This window comes from Trichechus manatus, unplaced genomic scaffold (genome assembly GCF_000243295.1).
Source record: "Trichechus manatus latirostris isolate Lorelei unplaced genomic scaffold, TriManLat1.0 scaffold00199, whole genome shotgun sequence".
Classification (NCBI taxonomy): domain Eukaryota; kingdom Metazoa; phylum Chordata; class Mammalia; order Sirenia; family Trichechidae; genus Trichechus; species Trichechus manatus.
The window spans coordinates 3,541,325-3,562,684 of NW_004444135.1; the positions used below are offsets into that span (position 1 = coordinate 3,541,325).

Below are 21,360 nucleotides of genomic sequence, written 5' to 3' on the forward strand. Positions count from 1 at the left end.
GCAGAGGCCCCCCAACGTTCCCTTCTCTGCATAGGCCCCTGCCTTTCCCTCTTCTACTTGCCAGACTTTCTCTCCTTCCTTCCTCCTCTCTCCTCCAGCTACCCTTGCCTCCTATTGTCGCTGTCACCCCTTCTATCACTACAGCCTCACCTACCCCTCTGGTCCCGTGTGCCTTCGCCTTTCTAGTCCCATCCTCTTTCTTAAGGCTTTCTTTCTTTTTATTCCCTGCCGTTTGAGCCCACCTCCCCCACTGTCCCCAGAATGATTTATCTGAAATTCCCAGTGGACCAGGGGCTCCGCTATTTAAAATCCTCCTGTGGCCCCAGTGGCATAGTGGTTAAGAGCTATGGTTGCTAACCAAAAAGGTCAGCAGTTAGAATCCACCAGGTGCTCCTTGGAACCTCTATGGGGCAGTTCTACTCTGTCCTATAGGGTCGCTATGAGTCGGAATCGGCTCGACAGCGGTGGGTTTTTTTGTGGCCTCAGAGGCTTTCAGAGGGAAGCCGGATCCTTAGCAGGCGGTGGGGACTCCCTGCCTGTGTTGCGTGCCCCCCAGCCTGCCTCCCTGACTCCACCCTCCACCCTCTGCAGACACCGAATGCCTCAGGCTCTGAGGTTCTGCACACACTGTTCCCTGTGCCTGCAATGCCCTTCCCTCACATTTCTGCCCAGCTGATGTCTCTCCTGCCACCCTCCATTCAGCAGCCTCACTTCCAGGGGGCCTTCCCTGAGGCTCTGGAACGGCCACCTCTGCCTCCTCTTTGCTCTACATGGCCCTGCGCAGAACTTTGAATTCAACAAATTCAATATTATATTGAATGTGTGTTTTTGCAGCGCTGTGCCCTGGTGGCGCAGTGGTTAAGAGTTCGGCTGCTAACCAAAAGGTCAGCAGTTCAAATCCATGAGCCACTCCTTGGAAACTTTATGGGGCAGTTCTCCTCTGTCCTGTAAGGTTGCTATGAGTCGGCATCGACTCGATGGCAACGGGTTTTGATTTTTCATCTGCCCACAAGCCAGGGTACTGACCCATCCTTGCATCCCAAGCATCTGGCATAGTTTGGCATACAGTAAGTGTCTATAGATGTTTGTTGTTAAATGGAACTAGAAGAGCACATGCTGTGGGAGTGGGTGAGGGCCCCCTGGCATTCATTCATTCATTCATTCATTCCTGGAAGCTCAGAATGAAACCAAAGACACTGGAGAGGCAGATGCCTCAAGTGTGCAGAGCTGATGAAGGCAGCTTCTAGAGTAGCCGTGCTTGATTGCGAGCCAGGGGCATTTCGGAAATCCTTACGAGACTTTGTCAAACAACGCAGGCTCTAACCCCTTTCTGCAGTCTTTTCCCCTCACGCCTGTGGAGAACAGTGTTCAGAGCGCTTTAAGCAGAACACAGATGGCCTCTCTGTGATTCTTGTTTCTCCAGGGTTTCTAGCCTCAGAAGTAAGTAGACAGAGGACTAAAATATATGTATCCAGGGATGCTCTTCTTTAAAATTACGTGATTAGAAGTTAAAAAGGAAGGAACACTGGAGTGGAAAAGTAAATGATTAGTTCAAGAGAACCATGTGTTTTATGACTAAGTCAGGGCAGCTGAGCAAAGTGAGGGTGAAGGGTGCCTTGTGCCCTCACCTGACCCCCTGAGAGGGCTCGTCGGTGGAGCTGATGAACTGCAGGGTGGATTTGCTGGAAGTGCCAGAACTCAAAGGATGAACTCCCACAAGTGGTGCTAGTTTGGGATGGAGGGAAGGTCCAGACAGGAGTGAACTTCCTGATGAAGATAGATATTAACGTGTGAGCAGCATTCCACATTAAAGGCCAACCTGGTTCTTTGAAGTACTTACTAATCCTCTACATTTACAGCACAGTTGTATGTCTGGAAAAACTAAGAATCAGTATTTTTAACATTTTAGTCGATTGTGTACTTCTCAGTAATTCAAGTGTTCGTGAAGGATTGATTTGTTTAATCTGAGCAAACGGAGGCATTTAAGATTGAAGGCCTGTCTTTCCCGTTCCATGCAGTGCGAGGCCGTCTTGTGATTGCAAGGATATTGTTTTTCCCAACCTGGCTTCATATTTTATTTAAAAAACCCACATGTGTTAAAGTTTCCTACTAGGAGCACCTCTGCATACAGAGGGAAAATATATAAGCCAGTTTTAAAAATTATACTGATTTCAGGCCATATAATTAACACAAGGAGTCTCTGGGTGTGCAAATAGTTCATGCACTCAGCTGCTAACTGAAAGATCAACAGTTTGAATTCACCCAGTGGCACCTCGGAAGAAAGGCCTAGCAATGTATTTCTGAAAAATCAGCCATTGAAAACCCTATGGAGCACAGTTCTACTCAGACAAGCATGGGGCCACCATGAGTGGGAGTTGACTCCACAGCATCTGGTAACTGGTAATTAACACAAAGTATCTCTTAATAATGAAATGCCCGTACATAGCAAGGGGAGTTTCCTTGGCTATTTTATGCTTATTATTAGAGTTATATTTGAAGGATTATATTTGGCTAAAAATTCTACACAATAAACCAAGTCTACACAACCCACTAGGCTTGGCCTCAGTAGACTGCTCAGTTGCAAAGTTGTATTATCTCAATCCTTGGCTCTAAAGAATAACATTCATTGGGCATTGACTTTAACAGGAAAATGATTGAATTTTCATAAAGAAAAAGCTTAGATAAAATTAATTTCTTGCTCCTTGGGAACACTGCAATTAAGTTCAGAGCTTTCTTCAGCTACTATGTAAGCTTTTATTGTTTTAACAAATTCCACGTGTTAAAAACATATTTCAGCTTCATTGCTCTGCAGTATACCATTGTGAGATGAATTAGGAAGTTGAGCAAAGTAAATTTTCATAGAGGCAATCCTAAGGGGAAAAGGGAAAGGAATCTACAGTAGCCAAGGGCCTATTACACTTTACTTTTTTAAATCCTACCAACAGTCTTGGGAAGTAGATATTTTTCTGATTGTACATGTTAACAAAATTAGAATTGTATATAAATCATACATCAATAAAATTGATATATAAGAATCATCAAGGCTCAGAGAGGTGAAGGAACTTGCCCGAGATTCCGCAGCTACTATGTTAGAGTGGGGCTCGCACACAGCTGGTCTCTCCCCACTACACCAAGCTTCCTGACGGTAATCGTCAAGTCACTGACTGAAGGGCACTTACATCTTTTTTTCTAGCACAGACAATGCTTGGGTAGACAAGGAAAATATATAGTTAGTGGAGCTGATATCATTGTACAGAGTCAGAGGACTCGAGTTACAGTTGTGTGAGTAGTTCAGGTTCCAATGAACTAAAAAATAGTAAAGGTAACAGGTTGCCATTAATTGTGCTCTTCATTTTGTCCCAAGAACTGTCAGCACAACACTGCTGGGGACCACTGTGAGCACTGTAAAGAGGGCCACTATGGGAGCGCTGTCCACGGATCCTGCAGGGCCTGCCCCTGTCCTCATACAAACAGGTACTGACAAGCTTGGAAACAGTGTATGGGACAGAAAGTAGTTTAGTATAACTGCTTATGGCTAGGGGGATTGGGGGAATGGAGGGTGACTGCTAATGGGTACAGGGTTTCTTGTGGCGGTGATGACAGTGTTCCAAAATTGATTGTGGTGATGGCTGTACTTTCTATGACTATACTAAAAACCATTGAATTGTACACTTTAAATGGGTGAATTGTATGGTACGTGAATTACATCTCAATAGAACTGTTTTATATAAATATATATATTTAAAGGTACAAACAAAAAGTGCAAAGCAAAACAAACATAAATCCTTATTCCAAGTTGTATTCTTCTGGGCTTTTCCTTTTCATCTTTTGCTGTTTATTCAATGGTTAAACAATTATCAAGCACCATTATAGGGCCAAGGAAACTGAAGTAAAGAATATTGGCAAAGTCTCTGATCTCATGGGACTCTACCTGGTGTGTGTGTGTGTATGTGTATGTGTGTGTGTGTGTGTTGGGAGTCACACTCAATAAACACCTACATAAATAAATCAGAAGTAAAATTTCAAGTAGGGATGAATGCTATGCAGAAAATTAAAGTAGGGTTATGTGATAACGAGTGAGTGGCTTCATCAGAGAAGGCAGTGAAGGAGGGCTTTCTTAAGTTGTTGAGCAGGGACCTGAATGATGATCTGGAAAAAGCCATAGCAGTATCTTAGGGATGAAGTCCCAGGCAAAAAAGAAGACAGAAAGGAAAGGCCCTGCAATGGCATGTTTATGGAACAATAGAAGGCAAGGATGGCTGGAGAGCAGTGAGTGAGACAGTGGTAGGAAATGAGGTTGGTGGGACAGCCAGTGTTCTGAGTATGTAGGTGGTCTGTAGGACTTTTGTGGGTAATGATAAGGCATTTGTATTTTATACTCAGTGTGATGGGAAGCCACTGGACAGTCCTGACCCATGGAGTGACATGATCCAAGTTGTCATTTTGGCTCCAGTGTGGCCAATGGACTGTGTAGATACAACAAAAAAACAGTTGCCCTGGAATCGATTCCAACTCATGGTGATGCACGTGTGTCAGAATAGAACTGTGCTCCGTAGGGTTTTCAGTGGCTGCTTTTTCAGAAGTAGATCATCAGGCCTTTCTTCTGAGGCACTTTTGGTGGACTCAGACTGTGAACCTTTTGGTTTTCTTTTCATGGTAAACCATGTTCTATTTTGGTTTGGCACCTTGTAATACTCTTGCTTATCTTTATATACTCACGTGAGATCCAAACAAAACATAACAAGTAACAAAGTGAAGCGAGAGTTGGTTTGAAAATCAGAAAGATAGTGCCGAAGTATCAGTAGTGCACAAACTCATAAGCAGGTGTGGCCACTAGGACTGATTTTTGTCAGTGTGTATCAGGGAAACGGTCCAAGGCTTAAAATTACCAGGAGTCACATGCCCAAGTACGACTCTTCTGGAGATACGTATTTGAAATATTCACCCTGCTTTGTTGCCTGTGAATTTGATGTATTTTAAGTCTGCCCAGTCCTGCTGCTCTATTTGTAAAGGGATCTATCATTGACACTTGCCCAGACTTGTTCGAACATAAGCTAGAGAGAAGAGATAGTACCAAGATTTCCACTGGTGTGTTGGAGAAAAACTTCCATCTTTGGGTGAAAAGCATGTTATCATCAAGGTCAGCCTGCCCAGCTTCCAAGCAGTTGAAGTAACGTGTATCTCCTCTGATTTATCAATAAAGCCCTACTTATTTTATCTATTTCTTCTTCCAGCAGTATTAATACTACTGACAAATTTCTAACAGTCTGTTTAGAGGTGCACCTCTGTATCCAACTAATAGGCCAGGAAAGATTTTCCAAATAAGAATTCTTTTACCAGAGAAATGATTTGTTGTTGTTCGGTGCTGCTGAGTCGGTTCCACTTCATAGCAACCCTATGTACAATGGAAGAAAACACTGTCCAGTCCTGTGCTGTCCTCACAATCACTGCTATATTTGAGTCCATTGTTGCAGCCACTGTGTCAAATCCATCTCGTTGAGGGTCTTCCTCTTTTTTGTTGACCCTCTGCTTTACCAAGTATGATGTCCTTCTCCAGGGACTGGCCCCTCCTGATAACATGTCCAAAGTATGTAAGACAAAGTGTCGCCATCCTCCCTTCTAAGGAGCATTCTGGCTGTACTTCTTCCAAGACAGATTTGTTCATTCTTCTGGAAGTCCATGGTATATTCAATATTCTTTGCCAACACCACAGTTCAAAGGCATCAATTCTTCTTTGGTCTTCCTTACTCATTATCCAGCTTTCAAACTTATATGAGGCAATTGAAAATACCATGGCTTTGGTCAGGTGCACCTTAGTTCTCAAAGTGACATATTTGTTTTTTAATAATTTGAAGAGGTTTTCTGCAACAGATTTGTCCAGTGCAGTACATCCTTTGATTTCTTGACTGCTCTTTCCATGGGCATTGATTGTGGATCCAAGTAAAATGAAATCCTTGACAACTTCAATCTTTTATCAGTTTATCCTGATGTTGCTCATTGGTCCAGTTGTGAGGATTTTTGTTTTCTTGATGTTGAGATGTAATCCATACTGAAGCCTGTATAGTCTTTGATCTTCATCAGTAAGTGCTTCAAGTCCTCTTCACTTTCAGCAAGCAAGGTTTTGTCATCTGCATATTGCAGGTTGTTAACTAGTCTTCCTCTAATCCTGATGCCGTGTTCTTCTTCATATAGTCCAGCTTCTTAGGTTATTTGTTCAGCATATAGATTGAATAAGTATAGTGAAAGGATATAGCCCTGATGCACAGCTTTCCTTATTTTAACCATGCTACCATGCAGTATCCCCTTGTTCTTTTTGGATAACTGCCTCTTGGTCTATGTACAGGTTCCTCATGAGCACAATTAAGTGTTCTGGAATTTCCATTCTTTGTAATGTTATCCATAATTTGTTTTGATCCACACAGTCGAATGCCTTTGCATAATTAATAAAAATGGAATTATTTTCCCTCAGATTTACATGAATATAATGGTCAATGAATGAGGGCATTGGTGGTACAGTGGTAGAATTCTTACCGTCTATGCGTGAGACCTGTGTTTGATTCCCGGCGAATGCACCTCATGTGTGGCCACCACTGGACTATCAGTGGAGGCTTTTGTGTTGCTCTGATGCTGGACAGGTTTCAGCGGAGCTTCCAGACTAAGACGGACTAGGAAGAAAGGCCTGGTGATGTACTTCCTAAAATCAGACAGTGAAAACCCATGGATCACAATGGTTTGATCTGCAACCAATCATGGAGATGGTGCAGGACCGGGCAAGGTTTAGTTCTGTTGTGCATGTGGTCACCATGAGTCGGGGGCCAGCTCAACTGCAGCTAACAGCAACGAATGTTCAGTGAACAGACGTAGACATTTCATAAGATGACAGGGCTTTTTCATGGTCTCTTTGTTAAAGAGAAAAAAGAAAACTTCTTCTCAAATGTATGTCAGTTTAGAGCTAAAAGAAAAGGGATCCAAATTCCACAACTTGGTTTGAACAAGTGTGGAAGTCATGAACGATTGTGCCCATAGAATCCCTAGGCTAAATCGAGCCTACACTGTGTCTTAGTCCTTTCTGGGGCTCCGAGGATCTGGCTCCACCACCACCTTGCCGTCCCAGAAGGCAATGGGCCAACATAAAAGAACTAGAATAAACAAGGAGAAAAGTCGAAAAAAGAATCAGAACTCTCAGTTCTTTTTTCTGCCTAGACTTGTTTTATTCCTTCCTTGTTATTCCTGGAAAAATGCTGTTGTAATCATCTCTTCCAAAGAGAGTTACTTTGCTCTGTCTTGAGGGAAGGAATGCATTTCTACAAGCCAAAAATAAAATAAAATAAGTGCCTTCAGCCTTATTCACCACAGTTTGCCCAGTGTCAGCTGAAACAATTCATCATTATTTCTACAAATCTTGACGGGCAAAATTTTCTTCACACAAAAAATAGCTAGAAGAACCGTGGCTTTGATTTTCACTTAATGCAAGTCGGTTCTTTGTAACAAAAATAATGAGCATAAAACCTATTGATTTTTATTTTCACCGGGGCCTTTTTTTTGGTCTTCCTTCAAGTTTCGCTACCGGCTGTGTTGTGAATGGGAGAAATGTGAGGTGCTCCTGCAAACCGGGATACACAGGAACGCAGTGTGAAAGGTGAGTGCTGCTCCTCCCCAGGGGACCCAGGAGGTGGTGGGAGGGCTCTTTGGGCAGGCTGCTGGTACCCACGCGAGGGTGGGGCTCTGCTGGGTCGAAGCTCAGAGCTAGGGGTGGGGCTGTTAGTTTCACAGAAGGCTGGAGAAAGGTCTCGAGTAATACAAGACTGCTCACTTAATAAATCATTAACTTTCTTCTTTTCCTTGCTTGCTGTTTTTTTTTTCCTTGCTTCAGAAATTTGATTATGAGGCCGGCACGTCATACACACATGCCCACACGTAGCCCTGTATAACCTCCTACATATCCCTACCCACCCCTACACACACCCTACATAATAGGGAGTCCTGAATCCTTCACACAAGTGGCAGTTGGGTTTCAGTTGTAGAATTCACCCCTTCCATGTTGGAGACCCAGGTTTGATTCCTGGAGCAGTGGAGGCTTGCTTGTTGCTATGTTGCTGAAGAGGTTTCAGAGGAGCTTCCAGACTAAGGTGGACCAGGAAGAAAGGCCTGGTGATCTACTCCATGGCAGCTAACAACAACAATTCCTCACACATATAGCTACATCCCTGCATATCTCTACAGACTCCCTTCTCCCCACATATCCTTCACATATCCTTACCCTCATACACATCTCTACATACCTCTACCCCACACACATCTCTGCTACCCCCTATATCCCTACATACCCTTACCCCTCACATGTACACATCTCTATATACTCTACTCCGCACACCACATACTAGTACACATACATACACCTACATACTCACATATACCTGCACACATACACTCCTATGCTCCCCACACTGTGTTACGAATGCTGTAAGGGTAAAGTCTCTGTCCTATTCACTTTTTTTTTTTTTTTATTTAAAATAAAATGTTATTGTGTTTTTGGTGAAAGTTTGTACAGTAAACTAGGCTCCCATTTAGCAGTTTCTATGCAATTTGTTCAGTGACATTAGTTACATTTTTCACAATGAGTCAACGTTCTCTTTCACTGCATTCTCTTTGCTCTGCTTCTGGCCCTCTGGTCTCCCTGCCCTTTTATCTTCTCATCTTTGCTTTAAAGTAATAGTTGACCTTTTGCTCTCATAGATTTTTTCTTTTTTTTAAATAGAGCACCATACTCATGAGTAATATCCTTTGCTTTGTGTGCCACTATGTTATTTTGCTAAAAGGTGGTCTCATAGGATAGTTTCAGTTCAAGGTTTAAAGAATATCTCAGGGTGGTAGTCTCAGGGAGTCATCTGGTCTCAATTGATCCAGCAAGTCTGGATTTTTTAAGAATTTGATTTCTGTTCTGTGTTTTTCTCCCATTCTATCAGAATTCATCTATTGTGGCCCTGTTCAGAATGGTTAGTAGCGGTAGCCAGGCACCATCTAGTTCTTCTTGTCTCAGGGCTGATGAGGCTGTAGCTCATGTGGGCTGTTAGCCCTGTAGGCTAGTGTCTTCTCTGAGACTTTGGTTTTCTTTTTTCTCTTTTGCTCCTGACAAGTAGATACCAGCAGTTGGATCTTAGATGGCTGTTTGCAAGCTTTAAAGACCTCAGACGCCACTCACCTCACTAGAATGCAGAACATGAACTTTGTGAGCTATATTATGCCAATTGACTGAACCCATGAGACTAAGGTCCTAGGCCTTCAAACCCAGGAAACCAGTCTCTTAAGGTGTTTGGTTATGTCTGAGAGGTATCTGTAATTGTGTCCTCTATGAATATATATGCCTACACTCACATAACTTTACTTACATGTATATATAGTTACTTCTATCTGTGCACACATATGTATACACCTGTACCTACCTGTATACCTTATATGCCTATACACATACATGTGTGACCATATACTTGTTTTTTTTTTGGTCATTATTGGTGTTGTTGCTAAATTATATGTATCAATTTTTTTAGCACAAACATCTTTTTGCTTGAGTGCTTCTAAGTGACATCATTTACTTTGGTCAAGCTGTGCTCACTGCACCCACATATGGTGCTCCTTTTCCCATCTCCAAAAATAGCAAGTATCTACACGCTAAAGCATGATTCCCCCTCTCCTAAACCCCTCCCTGGTAATCACTAATGAACATTGGTCTGTATATATAGCTGTTGTCTTCTTATAAAAGTGGGATCATATAATATTTTTCCTTATGTGATTGACTTGTTTTCCTTAGCATTATGTCCTCCAGGTCCATCCATGTTATAATGTTTCACGAACCCATCATTGTTCTTTATGGTTGCATAGCATTCCATTGTATGTATGTACCACATTTTGCTTATGCATTCATCCACCGATGGGCATTTAGGTTGTTTCCATTTTTTTCCTATTGTGATTAAAGTGGCAGTGTATGGGTGTGCATATGTGTGTCCGTGTCTCTTTAATTAGATCCTCTAGGACTGGGATTGCTGAGTCATAAGGTATTTCTGTTTCTAGTTTTTTGAGGAAGCACCATACCGTCTTCCACAGTGGTTGTACTATTTTACAGTCCCGCTAGCAATGGATAAGTGTTCCTGTCTTAGCACATTCTTGCCAACATTTGTTGTTATCTGCTTTTTTATTAGTGCCTTTTAGCCCGGGTGAGATTATATCTCATTGTAGTTTTGATTTGCATTTCTCTAATAGCTGATGATCATGAGCATCTTTTCATGGGTATGTTGGCCACTTGAATGTCCTCTTTGATGAAGTATCTGCTTGTGTCCTTGCCCATTTTGTCTTTTTGTTGTTGAGTTGTTGAAGTTTTCTATAAATTTTAGAGATTAGGCCCTTGTCGGATATGTCATGTCCGAAGATATTTCTCCCAGTCTATAGGTTGTCTTTTTACTCTTTTGATCAAGTTATTTGATGAGTGTAAGTTTTTAATTTTTACGTGATCCCAATTATCTATTTTGTCTTCTGTAGTTTGTGCATTTGTTTGTTTGCGTGTGTTATGTTTGGTAGCCTAATTACTCTCTGTGGGAAGATTAGGTCCCATAGTTTTCTCCTTACATTTTCTTCCAGGAACTTTATAGTTTCAGGCTTAACATTTAGGTCATTGATCCATTTTGAGTTAGTTTTACTGTATAGTGTGAGGTGTGGGTCCTGTTTCATTTTTCTGCAAGTGGATATCCAGTTTGGCCAGCACCGTTTATTAAAGTGACTGTTTCTTCCCCGTTGAATGGACTTTGACTCCTTATCGAAAATCAGTTGTCCGTAAATGGATTGACTTATTTCTGGGTTCTCAATTGTATTCCATTAGTTATGTGTCTATCATTGAACCAATACTAGGCTGTTTTGATTACAGTAGCTGTATAGTATGTTGTGTTATCGAGGAGTATGAGGCCACCTGCTTTGTTCTTCAGTATTGCTTTGGCTATGTGGTATCTCTTTCCTTTCCATATATTGGGTCATTAGTTTTTTATTTCAGTAAAGAATGTTGTTGGTATTTATATTGGCATTGAATTGTATCTGTAGATCACTTTAGGTAGAACTGATATTTTCACTGTATTAAGTCTTACAGTCCATGAGCATGGGATGTCCTTCCATTTATGTAGGTCTCTTTTGGTCTCTTGTAGTAATGTTTTATAATTTTGATTGTATAACTCTTTCATGTCCCTGGTTGGGTTAATTCCTAGGTCTGTCGTATTCACTTCCGAATCCCTGGTGCCTAGCGTGGCACTGGTCTCATAATAGGTGTTCAGTAATGTTTGTGAAACAAAAGAATAAATGTTGCAAGAGTGTGTGCTCAATTATAAACGCCCACACAGCCAGGCTTTAGCTATGCATGAACACATTGTTGTGATTAGCTGCCATGCATATTGTACTCTACTGCATGTTATGAAGGGTATAAAAGATACTTCCTGTCTAGCCGGGAGATGAAACACATATCTGGAAAACACAAAGATAAATGAATCATGCAGACAACATATTTTTAAATTTAGAGTAACTTTATCATAAATCAATGTATATTTATGATAAAAATTATGTAATACTGATGAGCAAAGAACCAGTGAGGCCATCACACCCTACATAGCCCTCTATACTCTTACATGCTGACATACCAAAACCCATTGCCACTGAGTCGATTCTGACTCATAGCGACCTCATAGGACAGAGTAGAGCTGCCCTGTAGGGTTTCCAAGGAGCAGCTGGTGGATTCAAACTGCTGACCTTTTGGTTAGCAGCTGAGTTCTTAACCACTGTGAGCCTTATTAATCATCTGCCTGCAGAAAACCACTGTTAAAAGCTTGCTGTATGTTATTTATTTTGCTGTATATTCTTAAAGATTGTTTCTATATGCACATACTTTTTTTTAAAACAAAAGTAGATTCCTGTTTACTTCTGTTTTGACTTGTTTTCTCATTTAATAATATATTAACATCTTTCCTTATCAGTCAGTTTTCATTAACATCATGTCAGTGACCAAAAAAGTTTCCACTGAGGTTCCATAATCCCCTACTCTTGGTCTTTGGGAGTTCCTAGATGGTGCTAACAGATAACATGTTTGGCTGCTAACTGAAAGGTTGGAGGTTCCATTTCACCCAGAGGTGCTTTGGAAGAGAGGCCTGATGATCTGTTTCTGAAAAATCAGCCATTGAAAACCCTGTGGAGCACAGTTCTACTCTGACACACATGGCGTTGCCATGAGTCAGAATCCACTCAACAGCAACTGGTTTTTCATTGATCTTTGAGATCGTTTTACTGTTTTCCATTTAAAGCCGCACGAAAATCAAATCCTTACAGCTAAATTCTTGTGCACATAAATCCTTAAATATAATTGTAGAAGTGGATCCCTTGGGTCAAAGGATGGGCACATTTTTCAGGCTTTTGATACATTTTGCTAAATTGTCCTCCAGAAAAGTTTTATCCATTTACATTCCTACCAAGACACTGCCTGCCCTGGATAGACACTAAAAATGATGGGTTTTAAAATTATCTACCAACTTGATAGCAAGAGAATGGCATTGTATCTTATTTTGATTTACATTTCTTTGTTTAATAATCTAGTTGGGTTTTTTTTTTTTCATGTGTTTATTGACCATTTGTAAATCTTATTTTGTGAATTGCTTTCCAGATCTTTTATTCATTTTTTTTTCCTATTGGAATGATCTTTTATTTTTTCCTTGATTTGTACAGATTCTTTGTATATAGAAGAAATTAACCATACCATATATTGCAAATATTCTCTATTTTGTTATTTTCTTTTTCATTTTGTTTGTATAAATTCTAGATATACAGCAGCTAAGTTTTATAATAGTTGTGTCGATTTTTTTTTTAATCCTTTAGAGTTTCAGCCATTGATATCATGCTTAGAGAAGTTATATAACTATTTATGCATTTTTGTTAGTACTGTTTTGGTTTGATTTCTGACATTAACATTTTTATTTTGGCAAGAGTTTAGAACATAGCCTTTAAGTAACGCTGCATCTTACATGGCAGATGGATTTAAAGTCACGACTTAAGGCAAAAATTAGCCAGAGTTCACACAATTTTGACTATCCCAACATACCACCTCTCAATTATCCAGGGGCCATGTTGCATGGAATATACATGGTATTTGGTTACACCCCAGGAGGATACTCATTAGGGTGAGATGTTTGTGCTAGAGGCATGAGGGAACCAGATCGACGGGGGAAATAGCAGATTCACCGCGGACTGCATGCCCACTGAGTGAAGTGGGGACAGACACTCTAGCCATTTTCCTTCTCTCACTCTAGAACACTCAAACTCTTGTGCTCTTTCCCTCTCTCTTTTGCCAAGTACATTTATTTGAATTCATCAAAGTTAAATGTGGATACACAAAATTGCCATGTATACTTAGATTTGTTTCTGAACATTTTATTTGGTTCCTGTGCCATTATCACTTCTGTATCATTTCTGGAAGTATAAAATGCCTTTTAATATTTGGTTGGGCAAGTCTCCCCTCATTACCCTTATTTAATTTTTTTCCCTTAATATTCTGGCATATTTTTTTTTCTGGATAAACTTTAGAAGAATTTTACTGAATTTCAAAAAACGGAAAATTAATTCAACCAGATTTCATAGTAAGTAAGGCATGGCCCCCTCTAGATTAGGGTTATCTGAAATGTTTTTATGGACAAGGTGGGATTTAAGTAGATCTAAGAGATGACTGGAACCCAGCTGAGCTGGAAAGTAGAAGGCTGGCTGGGTGGGCGAAGCAATGCAAGAAAGCCCACGGGATGGAGGATACCTGCCATGTTGTGGAAGGCAGGGACTGCCTGATTACAGGAAACTGAACAGTGGCTAGGAGGTCTGGAAACTTTCCTGTGGTAAAGGGAGCTATCTGAGATTCTTTTCCATTTTTCATTTCAGCAAGAGGAACATTTCCCACACTTGCCTCACATCTGTTATTCATTCATTTTTCAATGAAAAATGTATAAAGATCCTAGTATCTGTCTGGCATCATGCTAAGCTCTGTAGATGCCACAGCTGGCAGAGCACAGTTTCTTCCCTCAAGAGTTTTACAGTCCAGTCGTGAACACATGTATCAATAACCCACTAAGATAGCAAGAGATAACATCGCAGGGCAAAGTCGGGCTGCAGTAGGAGGGCATCCCTCCAGCCTTGAAGGGCGAGGAAAGGAAGGGGCTGCTATACTGAGACAGATAGGATGGGTGGGCGCGGTGGGGTTGGGAAGGTATTCTAGGCACTGATTTAACGTGTTACAGGACTCACATCTGTGTTGTTGTTGTTAGTTGCTGTTGAGTCAGCTTCTAATTTAATCCTCCTTCTGGTTCTTCACAGTGAAGCAGAAAACAGTAACAGGCTTGATGAGATACCCATTTGGCAGGCAGCTAATTGGCAAAGAGAAATTCTTAATTAACGGTTATCCCAGTTTATGTTTGTTACATTTAATGTCTTAAGAAAGCAAGCTGTTGTTGTTTTCTAAATTTTTAAAAAACTTTCACAGGTAAATGTGAATCAGAGTTTTTCATTTGTTGAACATTTACTGAATGTTTCTGGCCTCACTCCTGGGACGTGTTGTTAACTACACAATGATAAATACCAGAGTAGGATTATGTACAGGGTGAAGAGTAGGAATATGTTCAGGGAATCTCACTAGGTAGAGGAGGAGGCAGCAGCCTCGGCGAGGAGTCAGGAAAGGGTTCCCAGCTCATACCAAGATCTTATGGCCTTTTTCTCCCTCAGCCAGTTGCAGCCACAGATGACAAATGTGTTGTCTGCCTTTTATTTGTTGTACCAATGTCATCAGTGAAATCAGGAAGTTTTCTTTCAGTCCATTGTTTTAGTCACTACCATATAATGAGAGTCAGGGAACCAGTTGTTTCTGGTGATCAGTAACAAATGCTTTGTAAGAATGGGGAAGTAGTTGAGTCTAACCTCCTGGTACTTTATACATCTGTTACGTGGAAAGTTTAGATATAGGTGAGACATCTAAAAAATTGTTTTCAAACATAAATTTTCTGTGTAGCATGGTTTGTTAGGTAGAATAAGAGTCTGGTCACATGAAGTAAAGCCTGTTTATTAGTACATCACCAGCCTGCGCAGGAGATTAAGAGAAGCCACCTCAGTTTAGTTACCTTCTCTATAATTAAGGGATCCACAGTTTTTCTGCTTCCTACCTGCTTTCTGAAATGTCATAATTCAAAATGATACCAAGTTATATATTTATATAAAACTAATATTTTACCATGTCTTACTATGATCACCACCAACACCTGTTGCCATCGAGTGGATGCTGACTCATGGCGACCCCATGTGTGTCAGAATAGAACGATGCTCCATAGGTTTCCAATGGCTGATTTTTTGGAAGTAGATCACCAGGCCTTTCTTCCGAGGTTCCTGTGGGAAGACTCAAACCTCCAATCTTTAGGTTAGCAGACGAGAGCATTAACCATTTACACCACCTAAGGACCCGCTTGTAATGATAGCTACCTTTCACTGAGTGCCTGTTATGTGCAGGCATTTTGCTAGATACTTTTCTACATTATCTCATATGTCAACCAAAAAGATATTATTAGCCTGCTCAGTCATTTATTCATTTATTCAACAAATATTTGATATGTAATATCTGCCAGGCACTAACCCAGGTGCTAGGATATATCAGTGGAAAAAACAGCCAAAAAATATGTACCTTCATGGAGTTTACATTTTTATGGGGATGGGGGTAGATAAGGAAACTGAAGTTCAAAGGTCAAGACACCAGCCTGAGATCACAGAAGTAGTAAGTGGTGGAAGCAAGGATCCAACCAAGATCTTCCTGATCCGAAATGTGTATCCTTTGTACTGTATCACCAGTGTCTCCATTGATAAAGTGTATTTAAATTGCTACACAGTTCTTTGATGAAAAGCTTAAATTTGGGGAAGAGAGTCAAATACTGTACTTCCTTGACTGTATCAATTTCAATGATGGTAAGACTCATCACACACCAATTTAATGACAATACTTTTTTGGGTGGAGAGGAGGGTTGTGGAACATCACTGTTAGACAGATATATATTTCATTTACATCTTAATTCCAAAAAATGTTAATATGTTTTTTTAATGGAATATGAGTATCAAGGAAATATGGTCTTTTAGCTTGTGAATGAGCAACTGAACACTGCCCGGTTCTTATCGTTAAATTATCTAGAGTAATAAAGGCACTAGGCAAAGGATAGCAGCTGGAACTGTCCTCCAAGTTGTTTAAGCCCGTTATATGCAGCACTGTCACAATTCATGCAAATTTGAATTATGCAGATAATCAATAGAAATAATTTCAGTTGAATTAATGCAATAGAAATATTAATGAAGTCCCACTTCATGCAAAAATTGAAATTATATGAATCTCACTTTATATTTCTTCCTATGAGGAGTTTTGTCTTAAAGCGGTATTTTAATCGTGTGATATCTTTAGGAATACAACTTTGGCATAAAATTCAGCCACCCCTGGTTTCCATACTGGCCAACCACTTGTCCTGCATGCATCTTCTTCATCTGTCATTCATTTCGGGGAGGATTTGAAGACTCTCTAGCCCTAGTGCCAAAGAGGAAAGGAGCAGTCTCTGCCTGCCTTCCACTCTCACCTCTCTCATTCAAGGGCTCAATATCTTGTATTGAAACACATGTTGTTGTTGTTGTTGTTGTTAGGTGCCTTCAAGTCACTTCCAACTCATAGCGACCGTATGTACAACAGAACAAAACAGTGCGCCAGCCTCACAATAGTTGTTATACTTGAGTCCATTGTTGCAGCCACTGTGTCAGTCCACCTCGTTGAGGGTTTTTCTCTTCTTCACTGACCCTCTACGTTACAAAGCATGATGTCCTCCAGGGACTGATTCCTCCGATAATGCGTCCAAAGTATGTGAGATGTAGTCTCGCCATCCTTCCTTCCAAGGAGCATTCTAGCTGTACTTCTTCCAAGACAGATTTGTTTGTTCTTCTGGAAGTCCATGACATATTCGATATTGTTTGCCAACACCATAATTCAAAGGCATCAGTTCTTCTTCGATCTTCTTTATTCATTGCCCAGCTTTCACATGCGTATGAGGCGATTGAAAACACCAAGGCTTGGGCCAGGCAGGCGTTAGTCCTTAAAGTGACATCTTTGCTTTTTAACACTTGAAAAAGGTCTTTTGCAGCAGGTTTGCGCAATGCAGTGCATCTTTTGGTTTCTTGACTGCTGCTTCCGTGGACATTGATTGTAGATCCAAGTAAAATAAAATTCTCGACAACTTCAATCTTTTCTCTATTTATCATGATGTTGCTTATTGGTCCAGTTGTGAGGATTTTTGTTTTCTTCATGTTAAGGTATAATCCATACTGAAGGCTGTAGTCTTTGATCTTCATCAGTAAGTACTTCAAGTCCTCTTCACTTTTAGCAGGCAAGGTTATGTCACATATGTCCTGGCAAATCTATGTCAGCCTGCCTCCCATAGGGTTATAGGTACCTAGATGTTGAGAAAATTGGGTAGACTAAATGATGAGTTATTTGAGTGTTTCTCCTCTTTTCTATATCATATGTAGGTGTGCACCAGGATATTTCGGGAATCCTCAGAAATTTGGAGGTAGCTGCCAGCCATGCAATTGTAACAACAATGGCCAGTTGGGCAGTTGTGACCCCTTGACTGGAGGTAAGATTGACTCACATCTCTGTTAACCTGCATTTATAAAATTAGCATAAAATAACAGGCTAAGAACACAAGCAGAAATTTTCAGGAAGCGTAAGCAAATTAGGCTAACAAATTGTCCCCTTGTTTTGACACCCCTGGTATCGCCTCAGTAGTATTTACAGCCTTGGTGAATAACTTAATTAGGTTTTTTAAAAAAGTAAATTGGTTTTGAAACTCTACTAATTATAGCCAGAATAACTGCAGACCCTACCTTTTGATTTTGCTATAATCTCCCTTTGACATCGTAAGGTTATCGTCCCATCAGCTTTTATCGTGTGTGTATTTGAAGAAGTCGAAGCTCTCTTTCTCGTATAGCAATAGATGATCTGTGGTGTGGTTGGTATAATTGGGATGGAGTTTACGCAACAAGGAAAAGATGATTAGTAGGAGTTAGTGTGGGTTCATTAGGAACAACTAGGAAAAAAAAAAAAAGGAAAAGTCTCCTTCTTCAATAGAGATACTGATGTGATTTATCAGGAGAATGCCATCAGTATGCCGTATTTTTATACAAATCTTTCACATTTGTTTGCCAACTGCGCCTTCCCCCCAAGAAGTATTTTCATAAGCACCACTAAGCCAATTTTTTTTACATGTTGCTGTAAAAAAAAAATTAGCATAGCACGTTTACAAAAATACCTTGGTGGGGAAGGGCGCAATTGACAAACAAACATAGAAGGCACGGGTTATTGGCCTAACAATATGATCGTATAGCACCAAACCATTAGATAAACTTTCATGTTGTATTTATGGACAAGATGAATAACTAAAACCTGGATGTGTGGTTTAGACCTGATCAAATGGATCAAATGATTGTTCCCAAAGGAATACAGAATAAATTAATTAATATCAGCCTAGAAGGAGGTATCTATTGCCCAGGCCACAGGACTTCATCCTTGTCTCTATTTTGCTCAACATTTTTTATTTAGATAGAAATATAGAAAACATGCCTAGGCAATTATCAGATGACATAAAGTTGAGAAGGATAGCAAATGCCTGTGTGACACATTTAGGATACAAAAGGGCCTTAATAGTCTAGAATTATGAGGCAATCGTAATCAACAAAATTATGTTAGGGATAAGAGTGCGATTCTATGTTGTTGTTGCTAAGTGCCATGGAGTCGGTTCCAGCTGATAGCAACCCTGTGTACAACAGAATGAAACACTGCCCAGTCCTGCACCATCCTCACAATTACTGCTGTGTTTGAGGCCATTGTTGCAGCCACTGTGTCAATCCATTTCGTTGAGGGTCTTCCTGACCTTTTTGTCGGACCTTCTACTTTACCAAGCATGATATTCTTCTCCAGTGACTGGTCCCTCCTGATAACACGTCCAAAGTACACAAGACAAGTCTCTCCATCCTCCCTTCTAAGGAACATTCTGGCTGTACTTCTTCCAAGACAAATTTGTTCATTCTTCTGGCAATCCATGGTATATTCAATATTCTTCACCACCACCCTAATTCAAAGGCACAAATTCTTCTTCGGTCTTCTTCTGTGGGCATTGATTGTGGATCCACGGAAAATAAAATCCTTGACACTTCAATCTGTTCTCTGTTTATCATGCTTATTGGTCCACTTGTGAGGATTTTTGTTTCCTTTATGTTGAGATGTAATTCATACTGACGACTGTAGTCTTTAGTCTTCATCAGTAAGTGCTTCAAGTCCTCTTCGCTTTCTGCAAGCAAGGTTGTGTCATCTGCATATCGCAGGTTGTTAATGAGTCTTTCTCCAATCGTGATGCCACTTTCTTCTTCATATAGTCCAACTTCTTCGATTATTTGCTCAGCATACAGATTGAATAAGTATGTTGAAAAGATATAACCCTGACACACACCTTTCCTGATTTTAAATCATGCAGTATCCCCTTGTTCTATTCAAACGACTACTATAGTTGAGTGGAAAACCATCAACCTTTAAGTAGGTCATGAGTGAGATGTGGCTTAGTAGCACGTATGTAAAAAGCCTTAAGGTTTTAGTCAGCAGTAAATTCAGTATGTCTAGAAAGTATGATGTGAGTCCTAAGATGCCTCATAATATCCTGAGTTCTAGTCTCTAAAACCAAGAGATCTGTCATTCCATGCCACACTGCTTACATAAGTCCTCATGTAGGACTTTTGTCTTAAGAAGACAATAGACAAAGTAGAGTTTCTTTAGAAAGAGGGTAAGACTGTGAAAGGACTTGGAACCAGGTTATATGAGGGAGGATTGAGGGAGCCAAGGCAGTAAAAAGAAGACTTGGAAAGCACATATTTGAAAGGTTGATGTGTGGGAGAAGGGTTAGTCTTATTTTACGTGGCACAGAGGATAGAAGATACTGAGGAGTGGAAGCTAGAGGGAGATCTATTTTAATTCATTCTAAAGAAGAACTTTCAAATATTTACAGCTGTTTAAAGATGAGGAGGTCTTTTTAAAAGGAAGTGAATTCTATTATCAGTGGAGGTAGTGAAGGAGAAGCTTCAACATCACACTCAGCCTATTCATGAGGTTAATGCTTCTTCAACCCTCTTTTTCCTGTACTCCAGCCACAAAAATAAGCAACCTGAAGTGGGAGTTGTTCCAAAAATGGAGAAAATGTTCTCATATGGGAATTGCTTGTTTTTGCGAGCTTTTCTTTCTTTCCGTTTTTCAATTAATAATGTGCAGATATCTTGTTTTTTAAAACTCAAATGTGTTGAGAAAATTAAACTGATAAGTCAGTGATCCACATAAGCTGAGCCCCCGTCTTACTTATCTAGTGCTGCTATAACAGAAATACCACAAGTGAATGAGTTTAATAAAGAGAAATTTATTTTCTCACAGTCTAGTAGGCTAAACTCAGGGTGTCAGGTCCAGGGTAAGTCTTTCTCTTTCTGTAGGCTCTGGAGGAAGGTCCTTCTCATCAATCTTGCCCTGGACTAAGAGCTTTTCCAAGCAGGAATCCCAGGCCCAAAGGACACGCTCTTTTCCTGGCGCTGCTTTCTTGGTGGTATGAGGTCCCCTGTCTCTCTGCTCAATTCTCTCTTTTATATCTCAAAAGAGATTGGCTCAAGATACAATCCAGTCTTGTAGATTGAATCCTGCCTCATTAACATGACTGCTGCCTATCCCACCTCATTAATATCTTAGAGGTAGGATTTACAACACATAGGAAAATCATATCGAATGACAAAGTGGTGAACAGTCGCACAATACTGGGAATCAGGGCTTAGCCAAATTGATACACATATTTTTTGGGGATACAATTCAATCCGTGACACCCCCATAGACTCTTGTAGGTGCTGTGGGAGATTGTGAGGGAAATAAGACCATGTTTCCGGGCCATAAGACATTTGCAGTCTAATTGAGCAAATAAGAGTGACACAACTATATATACATGTAAGAATGAGTAAGAGATAAAAAAGATAAAGAGAAACCTATGATTATATATCCCCCATGTGTCTGTCAGTTTGTCGTACTGTGGGGGCTTGCGTGTTGCTGTGATGCTGGAAGCTATGCCACCAGTATTCAGATACCAACAGGGTCACCCATGGTGGACAGGTTTCAGCTGAGCTTCCAGACTAAGACACACTAGGAAGAAGGACCCGGCAGTCTACTTCTGAAAAGAATTAGCCTGTGAAAACCTCATGAATAGCAGTGGA

The 21,360-nt window shown here is 40.5% G+C and overlaps 1 protein-coding gene across 4 annotated transcripts in view; it reads left to right on the forward strand.

Annotated features, from left to right (window-relative positions):
- The window catches only part of LAMA3 (laminin subunit alpha 3), a 330,267-nt gene that overhangs the window by 243,266 nt on the left and 65,641 nt on the right, over window positions 1-21,360 (forward strand). For all 4 annotated transcript variants that reach the window (XM_004387926.1, XM_023742062.1, XM_004387927.1 and 1 more), the window contains 3 exons: window positions 3,365-3,474; window positions 7,559-7,639; window positions 17,599-17,705. In XM_004387926.1, the coding sequence (XP_004387983.1) occupies window positions 3,365-3,474; window positions 7,559-7,639; window positions 17,599-17,705 (298 nt within the window). The remainder of the gene's footprint in view (window positions 1-3,364; window positions 3,475-7,558; window positions 7,640-17,598; window positions 17,706-21,360) is intronic.